General features: G+C 26.8%; 1 protein-coding gene across 1 annotated transcript in view; it reads left to right on the plus strand.

The window, feature by feature from the left end:
* The window catches only part of dysc (whirlin protein dyschronic), an 857,123-nt gene that overhangs the window by 541,722 nt on the left and 297,456 nt on the right, over positions 1-17,945 (plus strand). Inside the window, exon 12 of the mRNA XM_075357689.1 lies at positions 14-94. Within this exon, the coding sequence (XP_075213804.1) occupies positions 14-94 (81 nt within the window). The remainder of the gene's footprint in view (positions 1-13; positions 95-17,945) is intronic.

Genomic DNA, 17,945 nt, shown 5'->3' on the forward strand with positions numbered 1-17,945 from the left:
TTTTTTATTGCAGAGAAAAGGTGGAAATCAAATGATGTGTTGTGATAACAACCATTCAATCCTTATGTCAAACCTACATGATATGCCAGGACCGGTAAGTCTAATTTTTTGTTTTGTTTTACTCATGAAAGATAAAAACAAATGTAGGTACAATAAGTAACTAACTTTATGTATGTATTAACACGTATTATTCTTCTATCTGTTATTTTTTACTCTGTCTTTTTCTGATTTATTACTTTCACTCTTCTTATATTATTTTTATATATGTATGTACACAAACCTATGCACATGCAAAAGCACATTATTTTACTATAAATTCCTCTCACAACCCTGTTTTTGTTTTTTTTTTTTATGTATACTTATTTCAGTACTATAAGAAGCTTCTAAATGTTTACTCTTTTTGCTTGTGACTTAGTTATAATTTTTTTTTTGTAGTTTGCCTGCGCTTTGTTAACCTTTGCTTTATTTTTATTCTAATTTAAAAATAAATCTAATACTAAAAAAAAAACAAAAAACAAAAAAAACAATAATTTAAAAAATGGAGATAAAATGTATTATTATGAACGGTAAAAGGAGAATAATTGCAACTTAATATTAAAAAAAGGTAGAAGTATATTAAGAAGAATCAATCTACTATAAAAAATAAACAATGAAAAATATTCTGAAAAATAGAAAAGGAAACGTTTCATACAATAGAATATTATAACTTAACTTCTAACATTTTTTTTTTTTAAATAAAATTAATTTCATTGTAATTACAAACGATTCCACTTTGTTCTTCTAAAAATGCTTAATATTTTTAATTTTTTTTTTTATATCTTATAATAAATTTATATGTATTATATATAAATTATAAGTTGTAAAATAATTGTAATGTTTATAATATACTTCATTTACATGTAATAGTTACTATTTTACTTTTTAATTATAAGTAATTACTGCATGAAATTTTATGTAAAACATAATGCATAATTAACGTAAAATTAAAAAAAAAATTATATATACATTACTGTTTCTGTTAATTTTTATGGATTGTAAATAATAAATTTATTTATTATAATAAAAAAATGATTTTTCATGAATTTTATGTAGTGTTAAATTCTATTTTTCTTGTGTTTATTATTATCATTAAAAATGTTTGAAATAGGTAGGCCTGCCGTTATTAGTGTTTGTTTATGTAACAGTAAGTGTTAACATCCATTAGAGTAAATGGTTTAGATAGAATATTTTGAATGCTGTAGTTATAGATAGTGATTTTTCTAAATTTTTTTTTTACTAATTAAACAAAATTATAAAAAACTTTTTAAATTAAATACTAATTAATACAATAAATATTTTTAAAAATAAATTATATCTCAATTTAATTTCAGTAAAATAGGGTAATTTTAAAAATAATTATTAAATTCATGAAATAAAATAAACAAAATATTTAACAGAAAAAAAATTCTTTTCATGTAATTATGTGATAGATTTTTTTTAATGACACGTATATTTAATTAACTTTTAAAATTACGTATATAACAGTAAATTTTCTTTCCAGTATTTTTTTTTGCATTCTAAAAAAAATCATAAAATGATGAATAAAAATATATATATCTAACCTTAAAACAACTTTTCACTTCAAATAATGATAATTGTTTTAATTTAATTTCTGACATCTTTCGATAATTTCTGACATAGAAATCACACCTCTCCAAAACGACGGTGGTTATCTATTCTCAAGAATAACCAGTATCCTATGCCAGTTTTAAAAGGAAAAAATAAGAGTGAATTTCTTTTTCCATTATTTTTTTTATTGAGCCAAATGTATAGTTGCAAATCAGTATGTCAAGACCACTGAAATGCACGTGATATTGAGGTTTGACCGACCTCCGTGGCGCGAATGGTAGCGTCTCGGCCTTTCAGACGGAAGTCCCGGGTTCGAATCCCGGTTAGGCATGTATTTTTCACACGCTACAACAATTGTCATTCATCTCATCCTCTGAAGCAATAGCTGAACGGTGGTTCTGGAGGTCAAAATAAAAAAAAAGTGATAAAGTGATAATCTTCATTACGTAAGATTATTATTACATCGTAGGAGATATTTAGTTGTATGGTAAATAATATTACTTTCAGTGAAAACAACTCTGATCGATGTCTCTTGCATTTCAGATTACTTATGTATTTTACAGAAATAAAAATTGAGCGTAAGCAAGTTAATGTATCCTTCTCTATTATGGAGTAATACATTACACCTCAAATCAATAGGACATTTTTAAATATAAACTGCAAAGTATGTAATTAAAATAATAATTGTCAGTGTAGGGCTAATGACCATAGTAGTCGATCCCAGTAATCTAAAAAAAAATTCTCTGAACGTATTTTAAATATGATCATGTGAATTGACTGTGACGTGTATTGAATATTTTCTGAGTACCATGAAATACTTCTTAGCCTTGGATTGATAGGATTCGGTGTGGACATTATAAAAATATTGGTACAGTATTTTTTTAAATCTAGTTAATCATCAGTTCATTATTATTTCGAATTTTTATCTGATTTCGAAATGTTTTTTTGTATTCTTTTATTAATCAGTTTATATCAAAAATGCTAATGGAATAAATATATAAAAATGCATAGATTAAATATATATATATATATATATATATATATATATATATATACAGATTAAGTGCATACATTTTGCAAAGATTTAAATTATTCTTTTATAATGTGTACTCTTTCATTATAATTTACTCTTAACATGACCATTCAATCATACCTTATAAATTATTTGTTTCTTTTATTTTAAAATATTACTTTCCTCCTTTCAAATAATCTATCACATTTTTAGTTGTTTTCTATAATAACTTTTTCTCTTTAAAGAAATCTTAAAATTGCTTTCCTATCACGAAAGAAACAGAACTTTCTTTTTATGACTGTTTTATTTTCCTTTCGTTGTTTTACATTTTACTATTGTCAGAATGTTTTAATATGTGTATTTTAGTCTTACCAGAATTATTCTTTAGCAAATTGTCCCGCAAAAATTATTGTCTAGAATGTTTTTGTCATTTCTGAATTTTTATGGAATAGTTTTCATTTTTAATCGGTATTCCAATTCAGAAATTATAACAATTTACAAAAAAAAAAAAAAAAAGAAGCAAAAGCTAATAAATCTATCATCAACAAAAATTTATTAACTACATTTATATCAATATAACGTGTGACCGCAATTTTCCAAGAATATTGCCCATTAAACTATCTAGATTAAAAAAAAAGTCTGCTAGATGTTTAGTCTATCTAGATAAAAAGTCTGCTAAGGTCTTACCTTAGCAGACTTTTGAACAAAACAGTACCAATTTCAATAACGGCGTTTTCCTTTTTGTACAAACATCAGTTTCAATGATATCCTTCGTATCATAACACAAAATGGGGAGACGCTTTCCACCTGTATTTTCAAAAAGAAAAACGTTTCGCCACAATAATAATTGTAGGATTGTAAATAATCGTTAAACAAGGAACCTTGTCATATTTTTCAATATCAAGTATTTTTTCTGTGCCTTACAGGAAGAGTAGAACATCCATTTTCTTGCAGAAAATCTAATATACTACTCATTTCACATTTCCCTTCTTATGTTATATTCTTATAGATAGGTTGAAAAATAAAATACTCTTACATTTCTTATGTTTTAATTAATTCTGGATACTTTTAAAATTGACTTCAAATTAAATTTCGCATACACCATTAAATATATACTTAACAGTACTGGATTCGTTACAATAAATTTTGAAGGTCTATTCTTGAATTACGTCTTATTTTGCATTGTATTTATTATTTAATACAATATTTTTGTACAGTTGCTAAATTGTTTCAGTTAAAATTCCAAAACTTATTAGCATTTTAATAGAAATTCAACTTTTCAAAAGATAATCATCATTTATTAAAACTTCTACGTACGTCTTCTACAGTACGTCCATGCCAGACGTACTGCCGGTGAGTGGGAAGGCCCGTAAGAGTCACAAGGACACTTTCCTGGATGAGAAAATACTTGATTGTTGATGCGTCCCAGGGGAGCAGAAAAAACTTTAGAACAATCTCGCTAACAATTTTTGAGATATTCTCTTAAGAATTATAAATAATTACAAATAATCAATCAAGATAAATTAGAGAAAATCTGTTGCTACAAAAAAGCAAAAAAAAAGAACGTAAAAATATACGAGTATATATATTAGGTTATGCAGTTTGATAATTTCTTATTAAATTAAATGTATATTAAATGAAATCTCCAGCTGATATATGTGAAAGAAATAGTTTAAAGACAGTTAATATCTAACAATTATTAAATAATTTAAATGAAATCATAGTTAGATTAAAAACATCAATTTAAAAATATTTTTCCTAATTATTTAATCATTAGTATTTTTTTTTTGTTTTAATGAATGCATTAACTGTTAAAAAATTTAATAGCCATAATAATTTCGGCTTTCATAATTATAAGCATTTGGTATTTTCGATTGTCTGTCATTTCTATAAATGCAATTACTTCTTTGCTAGTTTTTTTCCTATATATCGTTAAGAAAAATATGATTACCATTTATATTCAAGGTTTTGTAGCAATAAATATTGCCTGTAGCTTAATCAAGTACTCCATAATTTGATGGTATACTACTCGTACTATGATTTAATGCTGTTAAATAAATAAAAATCTCTTTAAAATATGTTGGGAATTTGCAAATATTTTCAGACATTTCACGGTTAAATTAAGTCATTTAAATGTAATTAACTAAATAATTAATAGTATTTACCTTTATAACGTGTATACTAGTATATATATATATATATATATATATATATACAGGATGATTCAGGAGGATAGGGCAATACATTGACAACTCATTCTAGAGGCTAAAAATAAGAAAAAAGTTCATATAAACTATGTCCGAAAACGCTTCGTTAGCAAGTTATACAGGGTGAAAGATATCGCCCGAGTTTCAGTTCCTCCGGGTAAATTAAGGCTTTCTGAAATTCTGCGAAGGTCAATTAAGGGGCAAATTCAATTGTTTCTTATGGTATTTGAGCTGGGAAATCGAAAAAATAGGTCTCAGAACTGTATCTCTCTTAGTTTCTAAGATATCCTATGTAAAACGCAAAAAATAGGGTCAAAAAACACATTTTTTTCGTTTGACGTATAATAACGTTGATAAATTGGCAATAAATCATACATTTTTTTAAACATAAATTGTAGAGAATTTAATTATAAGAAGATTGATGTAAATAATGTCAACAGAAAAAAAAACTTTTTAAACATGTCCAATGATCCTCATTCAGGATCAAATTTACAACCTTTTTTTATATTTTTGTATTGAAACCTCGTTAATTTGAAACCCACAGAAAATAAAAACTTCCCATTAAACGTTTTTTTGAATTACTGAATTTTAGTAAGTTTAACATAAATGACTTTTATCTATAATTAAGTATCTATATATATTGAAAAATATGGTGGAAATAAATACGACAATACTTCTTTATCGTGGTAATCATGGATATTGTAGTATTAAGTGGAGAATTACTGATAAAAATGATAAAAAAGAGAATGTACGTAAACCATTAGAATGTTTTGCTGGTATCATAAACTAACGTCTGTTTAATTGCAATGTTTAATCTGTTTAATCTTACATAAAACACAAATCACTCTAGAAAAAGACGTTGCTATACATAAAAATAATAATTATCTCATGTTTAGGAGAAGAAGAAGGAGTAAGGTTTCTCGAAGCCCTTGCTTCTAAGTTGAATTTTCTATTGCATATTGCCATTTCAAACCTTTAATAATGTAGTTATTCAATTCAGCATGCGATATCATCAGTACGTTCACCACAACTATTGGATTTATAATAAACATCATTATTCACAGAGAAAACCACCTCTTACGTGTGATAGGTTTCTTCACATGTTTTAAATATGTCAAAACCATAAGAAAGACTGGAACAAATGGTATAAAGAAATAAATTAACGTAGCCCTAAATTAACATACTATTTCAACTCACCAGGAGAATCTTTCAATATGCCACAAGAAATTTTTTCAATCTCTAATTTCATTATTAGCAAGATTAAATTAAATTTTAAAATAAATATTTGATAAAGGATATAAATGTTATAAAAACATTAATTATGTTTTAATTTTATTCGTACATCTAGCATATGAGGAATATTAAAAATAATTAATTGAATTAAAATGTAATAATGAATTAATTCCGTTTTATTATTAGACGTTTTCCTTAATTTATGTATAATTTTTCTCATCCAATTGCGTGTTAAATTATATGGACGTTAATACGGATATAGCTTCCTACTCTTAACCTTGTTTGAAGTCTGCGGTTGTAAAGAGGTACGAGAGACCGTTAGTTCATTACTAAAACCGCAAACAGGATAAGGCATTAACACCAAAGCTTTATATCACATCTCTAAACAAATAATGTAATGGCATATTGTTTCTTTGTGAATGTATGGGCGCATTTGCACAGGTGGGTAACATTCGGCCCCATTACAATCAAAGTAATTAACTACCCATTAAATACATCCCACTCTTCTTGTCTTCCTGTCCATCACTACGCTCCAAAATACTGTTTCGGAAAATTTCAAAATCTAAAAAGCTTTGTTCAAAATTTGAAATATTGATTCCCTTCTATCAAAACTATAGCACAAAAACATTGCTCTTTAATCTTAATTACAAACTTGATATTGAAAATGATTACTAGATCAGTTCACCGATATAATCTACTTGCAGTTGTGTTATTAGAAGTGGTTTAATGATTAAAAAATTCAATGTTTTTAAATTTTAGTCAAATCAGACAGAAATAACACGATTGTCATCTATCATTAACACTATCATCACATCACATTCAATGATAATGGAGTTCTAGATTATATAAAAAAAAATAATTAAAGGACTGCATAATTTACACACTATACAATATAATAATTTTAAAATACAATTAAGAACATCATTAACAGATCCAGTTATCATATATACATTCTCTAAAAAAAAGCTTCTGCGTTGCCCCATCCTTCAAGCCTTACTTACCCAAAATACACAGATTCATTATTCCTATAGCTCCATAAATTATGAACTTATCAAACTTCACCTGTCGACATACTTATCCAATACGTAGACAAAGTTAAGAGAAAATACATTGAAATGAACAATAACAAAGTTATTTTGTCATAAACATGTTTAAAAACATCATCTTCATTTTCCATTACTCAAGATTAAAATCAGTTTACACAGAGAATATATATACTAAATCGCAAAAACAGAAACAATCTCAAACACAATAAAATTCTAGAAAAGAACATCACAGAGGTAATACATGTTTTAGTAATTATTGCAAATCAAAATTTCTTTATATTCCAAACCAATATTCCACTATATAGTGGCCTTGCTATGGATTTTCCTTTTACCAGCCTACTAATAGAAACCTGTTTGCAGCATTCATAACAACACACGTACTCATCAGCACGCGTAAAAAAAAACAATATACTGGCACAGAAACATTGATAATTTCATTTAAAGCTAATGAATTTAAAGATAATTTTAAAAACTATTTTAAAAATATGCATAATAAAATACGAACATCTGAAATTAAACTGTAAAATTAGATGTAAACGTAATAAATAAATAAATTTTCTTAAAGTCGTCTACAAAAATACAGTTTTAAAATAATTTAAAGCCAACATCATTGTTGGCTTTAAATTACACTTTTTTCAGAATACCACACCTCTCAACTTTACATTAACTATTTGCATTGAAAATAGTATGATCTATATTGAAGTATGATCTATTGAAGTATTGCATCTATTGAAGTATGATCTACACTCCACTCAGCACACTTATGACACCTGAAAACCAGATAGGAGACTTTAATAGTATAAAATACCTACGAATGAATATAACAGCACACTTATTGACAACTCTTTTATAAATTTATAAACAAATAAAAACAAATATAAATATACATTTTATCATTAACTTATTTTTACTTTATAACATTAACATAGGCTCAGAGAAAATATCTCATGTTTAGAAAATATGAATCAATATGACCTCAGAACAACATGAAAAACAAAACAAAGTATTAAATAGGAATCAGAATCTAAAACCAATATACTCTGATATATAAAAAAACCGACCGAAATTTTATAAATAACTTTTTCAACCCTAAAATACAAATAAAGGTAAATCTTTTAGAAGTATTGCTGAAATTTTCCGACTGTTCAATGTTCATTAACCGAATGGAAATACAGCTTCAAAGGGAGATAACACTTGACAGCCCTTCCCATCATAACGTAAAAGAGTTAAAACTTGCCAACTATTTCATAAATGAAAACAAAACATCCTCCAACTATTGAAAAATCTTGATATTCTACACATTCACAAAAAAGGACCTTAACACAGTCAAACATGTTGGACTATATAAACAAATGCAACGATATATTATATTAATAGATGATTCAAATACAACAAGTTTTTACAAAAAGTTTACAAAATACAACGCAAATACAACAAAATACAAAAATACATTACAAATACAACAATTTTTTTTTATTATATAAACAAATAGCAACGACATATTATATTAACAGATGATTAAAATACAACAATTTTTTACCATTTGTCTGCCTTAAAGATACCTCCTCAACTAATACCAAAATGAGAATAAAAGTTTAATGTTGATCGCTGCAAGAGCGATTGATAACATTATAAAATAAGTTTTAAATACGCGGTATTTAACTCTGAGTAATGACTAACTGTATATTGTTTAAGCTCAACCTTTCAATCTTTTCTAATATACAAAATATAATAATTATTAACTATTTATCACATAAGTAATTCATTTTTTTTTGGGGAGGGCATCGACTACTCTGGTCATTAGCCCGATTCAGATCAAAAAAAAAAAAAAATTACTTTCTCCTCCCTGTGAAAAATCACGAGCGACTTAGTCCGTAGACTAGTCGTGTCATAACAGATCATCTAGTTTACATTTCATAACAGACTTGTCAAGTTGTATTAAAACCCCAAAAGAATGTCAATATATCGGTGGTGTAAAGGGTCCTTGTCACAAACGAACATTTAAAAATAAAATTACAAGATACTAAAAAACCTTTCTAAAATATCATTCCATTTCTAACGAAATGTTGTCAATAGTTTGAAAATAAATTCATTGTCAATCAACATTAAATACTCTTCTTTGATTAATATTTTTCAAGAGTTTAAGAAAAACTTTTCTCAAACTTATATCTACCGCCTAAGTTTTTCTTTAAGCCATACTTTTTACTTCTCTTTTCCATTTTTCTAAAGGCCTTGATGTCAAATTCCAAAGGTATCTGAGGCCTCGGAGATGGATTCCCCCACATGACAAAAAAATGTACCCTTAATTCATAAACAAATAGAAAATTTACTGATAGCATTCTAGTTTTATAAGTATAGATTATTGGAGAAGTCAAAAGCTATAAATGAACAATTTTACAGTAATATTAGCATTATTTTTAATGCAAGAAAAAAGAAGTAAGAAATGCTTAAACATTATTGAAGGGTACGATTTAAAAATATTACCAAAATTGTTATTTCATTTTGAATATGTGGCTGATTATACTATTACTAGACTAAAAAGTAGAATGAAAAATTAAGTACTTTCAATTTTCAAAGAATATTATTAGTTACTGTGAAAATTGAGGTATAAGTGCTACAGATGGTGTATAAGTACCACCATTAGACTCACCTAATTATAGTGGGAAAAGAATAGAAATAATATAAAGAATGACTTCTTCCTTACTACCCAGGCGTGAATTTTTCAGATTGAGAAAGAGAGCCAAAAGAAAGAGACAAACAGTTAAGGGAAAAAGAGAAATCGTATGAAGATAGAATAAAACTGATGTAATAAAAGATAATTCAGCTTCACCAAAATTTATTCTAGACTGTCATTTAAAAATTTTCATTGTTGTACTTATTTACTAAATTATATGTAATTGTTCAATTACTCATTTCACGTTTGAGAGGTTATAAAAAGAACGGTAGAGAGCATAGTAGCAAAAGAGGAGGAGTTGGATGTATACAGGTGTAGATGAGAGAGATAAAATATCTTCGATGTACACAAATTTTATTTCAATTACATTAATTCCTTTTTGTTCCAGTAATTAATATAATTTTAGCACATTGTGTTAAAATTAATTGTTTAATTAAATATAATTGGTTGAATCTAAATTACCCGTTAAATGGATCGTATTTATTTTTCGTATAGTCTTATAATTACTCTACACACCCTATAATAATAGCAAAAATATCTATTAGTGTAGCTCAGTACTTTATAAAACATGGCATCAATGTTGCTGAACTTTCAGGTCATTTTCATAGGGCTTAAAATTTCCATCTTTCTATTCTAAGAGAAAAAATTATTCTTATCCCTATGATATACCTTACATTAAAGTTTGACATTTGTAAACATGAAATACATCTAGATTTATATGATGGCAAGCTGGGATTCTTAGCTCCCAAACCCCTCATCCGATTCTCTTGAAGAAATGATTTTTTCCTTGTATCCCGTTAAAAGAGAATCTTAATTAAAATTTTCCTTGTTCTTAAAGTGAAATGAAAATCTGTTTCAAAATAAATAATATTCGTCATAAATTCTACTTTTCTGTCAAAATCACCTCCGCGAAATACAAGAATAATAGTTATAAGACTTAAATATAACAATTCTTTAACTCCAATTCCTTTAGAATTTTTCATAAACTTGCTCTGGGAAACAAAACACAGTTTAGAGAACGGTTTCAAAATGGTTATTAAATGTGTATTTTTAAAGCTTCCTATTTTTTTTTTAATTTCCTCCGGAATTGTGTTGCATCTCCTGCTTGTAGGTCTATTCTTCAGTTCTAATCGTGACTGACAGTAAACTCTTCACTGAAGTACAAAAACAAAGCGCCAATCTTTCTATACAAAAATCTCAATGAACATCCGACCTTCATTCCGTACTTATCACTGGCTCTATTCAAAACTTTATAAAATAAGACTTCTATAAAATTTTCGCTAGGTTCGCTCTTTTCGTTAAAAAATCAGATTTTAAGTATCAGACTCTTCTAATTCGATGTACATTTGGATTTGTTTAACAGTTACTCACATTTAAATGAGTTAAACCAAAAGGACAAAAACTATTTTAAGTTTGATACTTTCTTCTGCTTTTAAAAAATATGTCTCCTACACTGAATCTCCCATAAATAAAATTTTACCGTCAGTTTCGAATGAATACGAAGAAAAATAAAAATAAATCGTCTTTGTTGTTTTCTTTATCGTTTGTATTTTTTAGAACCTGAGTCTTTTATGCATTATTAATTTCAAAACCTTTATTTATTGTTGGTTCTTTACCAGTTCCGAGAAGAATAAATGATTTCTTTTCTACTGTATCCTTTCACATCTACAAAAATGCTTCTCATTTTTACTTCCTTGTACAAAGTAAAAGAAGTACTGTAATCGCAAAGAATTTAGTTTACAGATTTCAACGAAAATATTCATTTTTATCATCCCTGAATCCATTTTGACTAGTTTCGGCGTGATTTCTGTACGTACATCTTCCTTTACTTCGTACAAGGAAGTAAAAGTGAGAAGCATTTTTGTAGATATGAAAAAATACAATAGAAAATAAATTAATGATTTAATATTCTCGAATGTCGTAAAGAACCAAGAAAATTAAAAATATTTAGATTTTGGATTTTTCCTTAACTGCAGTAATAAGCCCTAATTGACAGCATTTCAACGATATATCATAAGTGGTATTTATTTTCATTGGTTCCAAAGTTATAGCCAAATAAAATTCTAATTAATGAAATATTTTTGATCTTACAAGGGGAAGGTTTCTTTTTTTAACCTTTTTTTTTTATTGAAATATATTGAGTTATTAATTATTAACTTCTGATTGAAAAAAATGTTTTATAATAAATAATAAATCAATAATAACAATAAAAAAAATTGAAGTTATTAGTGAAATAAATAAACTTTTATGTACTTTTAAAAATGTGTGTGTGTAATTTAATAGGCGTACAAGGAAGTCAGTTGGTGTCCAGATTTTTAGATAGATTTCATAAGAAAGCTACCTATTGTAATGGGCACCATGGTTCGACTTCCGGAAAATTTCGACATATCTTTGCGTTTCACATCCTCCGGACCTCAAAACCACAGTCAGTTCAAAAGTTTATACATACATACATTTATATATATATATATATATATTTCACTTTCTTGTACTGCCATAATTTTATGCCAATCCCTTTCACATTGATACATAAAATTAATATAATTAATATTATAAATTATTTAAATTAATAATAAAAATTAATTAATATTATTAAAATAATAATATTAAATATAAAATATGTATATTAATATATATATTAAATATATTATATTATATTATTAAATTAATATTATTAATAATTATTTTAATTAATATAAATTAATATAATTTTTTGACCTCAAATCTCAGTCGAGTTCATTAATGGGCAAAATCGGACCATGTGGGGGCTTTGTCGAAAAAACAAAATATCGCTATAACATTCATATTAAGAGAAATATCGAACTCGTTTAAAGTACCTGCTGTTCTATGGATAAGAGCCTAAAACTTATCTAACTAAAGTCTTTTGTATCAGCAACCATTGGCCTAGAGGGTGGACAAAAAAAAATCATAACGCCTTAAAAAAGATTTTTATCCCGTAAGGGATAAAAATCTTTTTTATCCCCTACTTAGCACCGGTGAAATCTAGCTCCGCCTTCCGGCGTGCCGAAAGAGATTTTTCCATTTCGATTACTCTTTTGTTATGTAAATATTTACGGAGACTGTAAACGATGATGTGCTGTAACTCTTTTACTTTATCTTATGTAGTAATGTACATCTTTTTATTAGAAATTTCTATTAAAACCAGGGGAGGGCGTAGTTTAATTCATTAACAACTAGATATAGCCGATAAAAACGATGTATTGCAATTTTCGTTCTAAGTTCTTATTTAAAAAAAAAAGTCTACCAAAACTGTGCTCTAAGAGAAAGTGACATCCTAAATGACTTCTTATATGTTGGAATTTGTGACAGTAAATGAATTAGTAACTGTGTAAGAATATGCAACTTTAAACTTAATTATATAAATACCCACAAAGAGTGGGATAGATAAAAATTTCCCCGCAAATTATCATATTTTAGTTATTTCCTACTGAGCCGAGATGATGTACATATGCGTTGTTTACAATCGAAAGAGATACATTAATTTTACAATTTTTACGAAGCTTTCTTAGGCTGGTGATACATATAAGGGCATCTGAAATACACGTGGCATTAGTCAAAATTATTTTCTCTGAAAGTATCTTCGCTATATTACAATCTAGATTGATCAGAATTGAGATGTCACTTTATGGTTGAAGATCTCCTGTGCTTTAATAGTGCTTGGTTGTTTACTGATGTAAAACAGTTTACTCGGCTTGATGAAGAAGTTTCTGTTCCATAGCGAGTAACAGTTTTTTCTCTAAAGCAGGCTAAATCATTCCGAAAATTGTAAAGAAAAATTATTTAATATAACTTGAAAACAGTTATTTTATTAAAAGAAATACGTTCTCTAAGTTATAAGCAGTTTTAACTGTGATTAAAAATTATTCTACATAAATAAAAAAGTTTTAAAACCGAAATACTTATATATGTTATATCTTTCATACTCTGAGAACCTACCTTTAAAGAATGACCTATCGAATGAGAACCTAGCTTTTCAAGAATAAATCTACCGAATAAGAATGAAAGAAATAGCAAAATAAAATTCAGTATATTTTTTATTTCAGTTTTCTAGGACTGTGCAGCTGCTCCTTATTAAATGAGAGTCAGCGATTCAAAATATTACTAAACAAAAAATGCTACAGTAAAATACGATACGATCTCAGTTAAACCCTTACCTCTTGCTCACCCAGTTATGAAGTTTTACATGTAAGTTTAGGCCCTAAATAACAAAAAAAAAAAAATCATTTAGTGTGTGAGAAAAATTAAAATTTAAATCTATGAAGCGATTCATGAGGTTTGTGCAAACATTTGTATAAGCAATTCATGGACAATCTTTGTAACAAAATATCTTTTTAATTTTTGTAATTAATCTCAATTTTAACCTTCTGGGATAGGAAATATTCTGCATTTTAAAACAATAACATTTTTTAATAGCTTCAATTTTTAAAAGAATATTGAATAATTTGCTACAACAAAATATTTTTTATTATTACAATAATCTGAATCAACGATATTCTAGAAGAAAAAATGTTAATTTCGTTAAAATCTATAGAGAAAGGGCCTTTCTGATAGTGACCTAAGATTGAGAAATTTGCAGTTGAAAATTTTTACACTTATTCTTTAACTATTTTAATAAAAGTTTAAATTTTAAATATAAGTTTACGAATTTAATTTAATGAATAAACACATGCATCAGTTTGCGAGCGTGAATACTGTTATTTACACTGATAAATTATAAATTATCACTTTGTGCATTAATTCTATTTATTTATTTAGTTGTATAAATTATTACTATTATAATAAATAATACGTAATTTGTACTATGTCTGGTATATTTCATCAAGTTTATAAATTACACTAACTTCGTACGAATACAACACTACGCCGCCTATCATTCCCTTTCTCTTAAAACAAAGTTTCATCATTACTCAGAGATCTTCTCAAGCCGCTTTTAACACCCTCACTATGATAGTATCAATGTAAAGAGCTCTTTTAATCTGTTATAGCGGATTTTATAATATTTTACTAAATTATAATTAATTCAACAGTACCTCTTCTAAATTTAAAAGCGCTAATTCGTTTGATAATATTATTAATTTATGTTTTATCAGTATTTTTATTACAATAATAATAAAATAAATAAATCTAATTAAAATGTTTAATGCTCAAAATAAGGTAAGCAGATTAAATTATTTTAACGAATGAATAATACCTCTTTAATAATTTAAATTAATAACCGTTAATAATGTACTACTTGAAAGGTAATATAAATTTACTGTTTTATTTCAAAATATAAACATACCAAAATTATCCTTCATACCCGTTTAAAGCGGTAATTTAATAAATAAAAGCAATACGTCTTTCACAAACACTATTTTTTTTTTTTTAATTAGAACAATTTTTCTACTAACAGATGTTTTCTTGACATTGTAAAATATAGATATAAATGAAATACAAAATATTTTTAATATTTTTTTTAGTAAACTGAAATATTTTAAATATCAAATCTAAAATTAAAATAAAAGGGCACAATTTACTTTATAATCTTGAATTCTTCTTAATGTTGCCAAAAGTAATTTTACACAAAAGTATTAAAATAGGCATTATAAAATATGTTTCTTGATTGAAAAAGAATTTACGCAAAATTAAGGCTATAATAAACTCTCAAATTTATTTTTGTATTTAGAAAAATACCTCAATTTATTTTTTAAATGGTTTATTATTAGAACAGTTTTTAGTATAGTTTGCTTTATTTATTTACAGTTAGTTAAAATCCCTATTGTGTAATGTAGCTTTAAAATATAGATTATTTTGACATTTTTAAGCACATTTTTTGTAAAATTAATCTTATCACGTCCATAAGAATGAATTTGCTTAATCCCAGTTATTAGTAAAATAAATTATATGTTTTATTGAAATACAAAACAGAATCTTTAAGCAATAAATTTACAATAAATTAAATATTTTACCTTACGTATTTGTTGGATATATTATACAAATAATATTCTTTTTATTTTAAATTAATAATTTTTAATTATTAAAGACCTTTGCATCAGTAATATTACTTAATCTTTTTGGCTGTAAACTAATTATTACGTTTTTTCTAAAAATTGTTTTTTCCAACATTTGCTTTATAAGTAATAATTTTGCAGACCACTATTTTAGTTCATTTACTTCTAGATATTATTTTATCAATTTGAATATCCGTGGTCAATATACTCGGCGAATGGAAAATTTTACTTTTAAATTGGAAGTTTTTTGGCGTAAGGAACAGCTTGTTAGAAATTATAATAATAGTTCAGTAATATATCGCCATTAGATAAAATAGTACATAATCCTGTTTTTGTAGGGAGACTGATGACAGCAAAATAAATAATTTGAGTGCTGTATCAGAAAGCACTGATGAAACGTAAAGAAGGAATAACACAAATACAAGTATAAATACACTTAGGCGAAAGAAATATAATAAATTTAAATAAATGGAAAGTTTTATTCCTACACATTACATATGTTAACAGTTGAATCTGCGTCAACGCTTGTTTGATAGAGATTGTCTGGTACATCATACATAAAGTTGCCGCTGAACAATACTTCCTCATCTGAGTATTACGGTACAGATTCATTGAAAAATCAAGCTTTAAAAATATTCTGATCCAATTTTTTAACTAGAATAACAGGCTGGCAGACCTTGAAAACCAATATTTTTAAAAGCCCTGGTTTTTTAAAAATTTATGTACTATAAGAAGTCCTAATTTTTTTTCGGAATTGCATTTACGGGACTCTTTTGCGTGAGCTAAGCTTTTGTTTGAGGAAATTCTAAAATTCAGACCCGTCTCGTTGCAAATGTAAACTTGGTTTACGTTTACAAATACAGTAATTCTTTTCCGTCTACTTTTTTTTAAAACTTTTATCACAAATTACCCAGCAATTTTACTCTCAGCAGAAAGATTTTCAACACTTAAAGTAACTGTACAGTGTCATTTTTGTTTCATTTCTTTACTAACCAATGCTGGCAGAGAAACTTTCACCCTGTCGAAGTAGAAATTGAAAATATAGCGTCTTTATCTGGAATATTGCTTCAGAAATTGGCCAGCCATATTCACGAAAGGAAGAAAACTATAATTACAATCCTCGATTGTTTTTTCAAACACACTTTCATTTATACTTAATCTAAATATAACGCACTTTCTGAAAATTGCTTCGAACTCAACGATTCTATTTTTGTTGGATTAAATTTCCAATCCCCTGCAGTTATGGGACTTATTGAGAGATCTTTGTCAACAGCTTTAAGTGTTTGCCCTTTATCTATTTATATATTTAATTTATTTCTATATGTGTTAATTGACATAGTGTAACTACTATGGACAAGCTGACATTCGTCATAAATCACTTCCAAAAATGACAGCTATCTTTAAAAATAACTTGCATTACATTCTATGCTAACTAGGGAAAGTAAGGATTGAATTGATTTCTTATTAACATCTTTATTATTATTATTATTTTTATTAAAATGTCTCGGAGATGTTTTACATCCGGAATTTCAGAATGAGGGGCCATTGAGGCATACGTCATTCAGTGCTGCTGTGCATTTAACACGTTTCGTACAATCCTGCACATCTCCAGAATTACTGATTTTTGGGCTTTTGGAATTATGTTTTTAAGATCCAGGCCAACATTTTCTATGTATTTTTTTAAAATTTTTGTTAATTAATCCAATTGCTGTTATCACAATGGGAACTTCTGAGTTCAGTCTGTAAATTTCTTTACATTCTATTGCCAGAGGGTTGTACTTGGTTATTTTATCTGTTTCAGCCTTATTAATATTGTGATCAGATGGGTGAATGACATCAATAAGAAGAGCAGTTTTTTCTGTAATTTTGCGTAGAACAATATCTGACTTATTTGCAGCAATAAATTTGTTAGTACGTATGGGAAGATCATAATACAGTCTCTAATGATCATTTTCCAATGTAGGTCAGATTCATAATAAGGACAATGCTCCCTGTCATCTTCAAGTCCTAATTTTAATGCCAGTGCCTGATGAACAATGCTTACTGTAAGACTGTGGCGAAGCAGATAGTGTTTGTTAGCCAAACTGAAGCATCCAGTTATCAAATGATCAATTGTATCTGATGATTGGTGGCATATTCTGCACTCATCATTGA

Source organism: Lycorma delicatula, chromosome 2 (genome assembly GCF_047948215.1).
Source record: "Lycorma delicatula isolate Av1 chromosome 2, ASM4794821v1, whole genome shotgun sequence".
Lineage (NCBI taxonomy): Eukaryota > Metazoa > Arthropoda > Insecta > Hemiptera > Fulgoridae > Lycorma > Lycorma delicatula.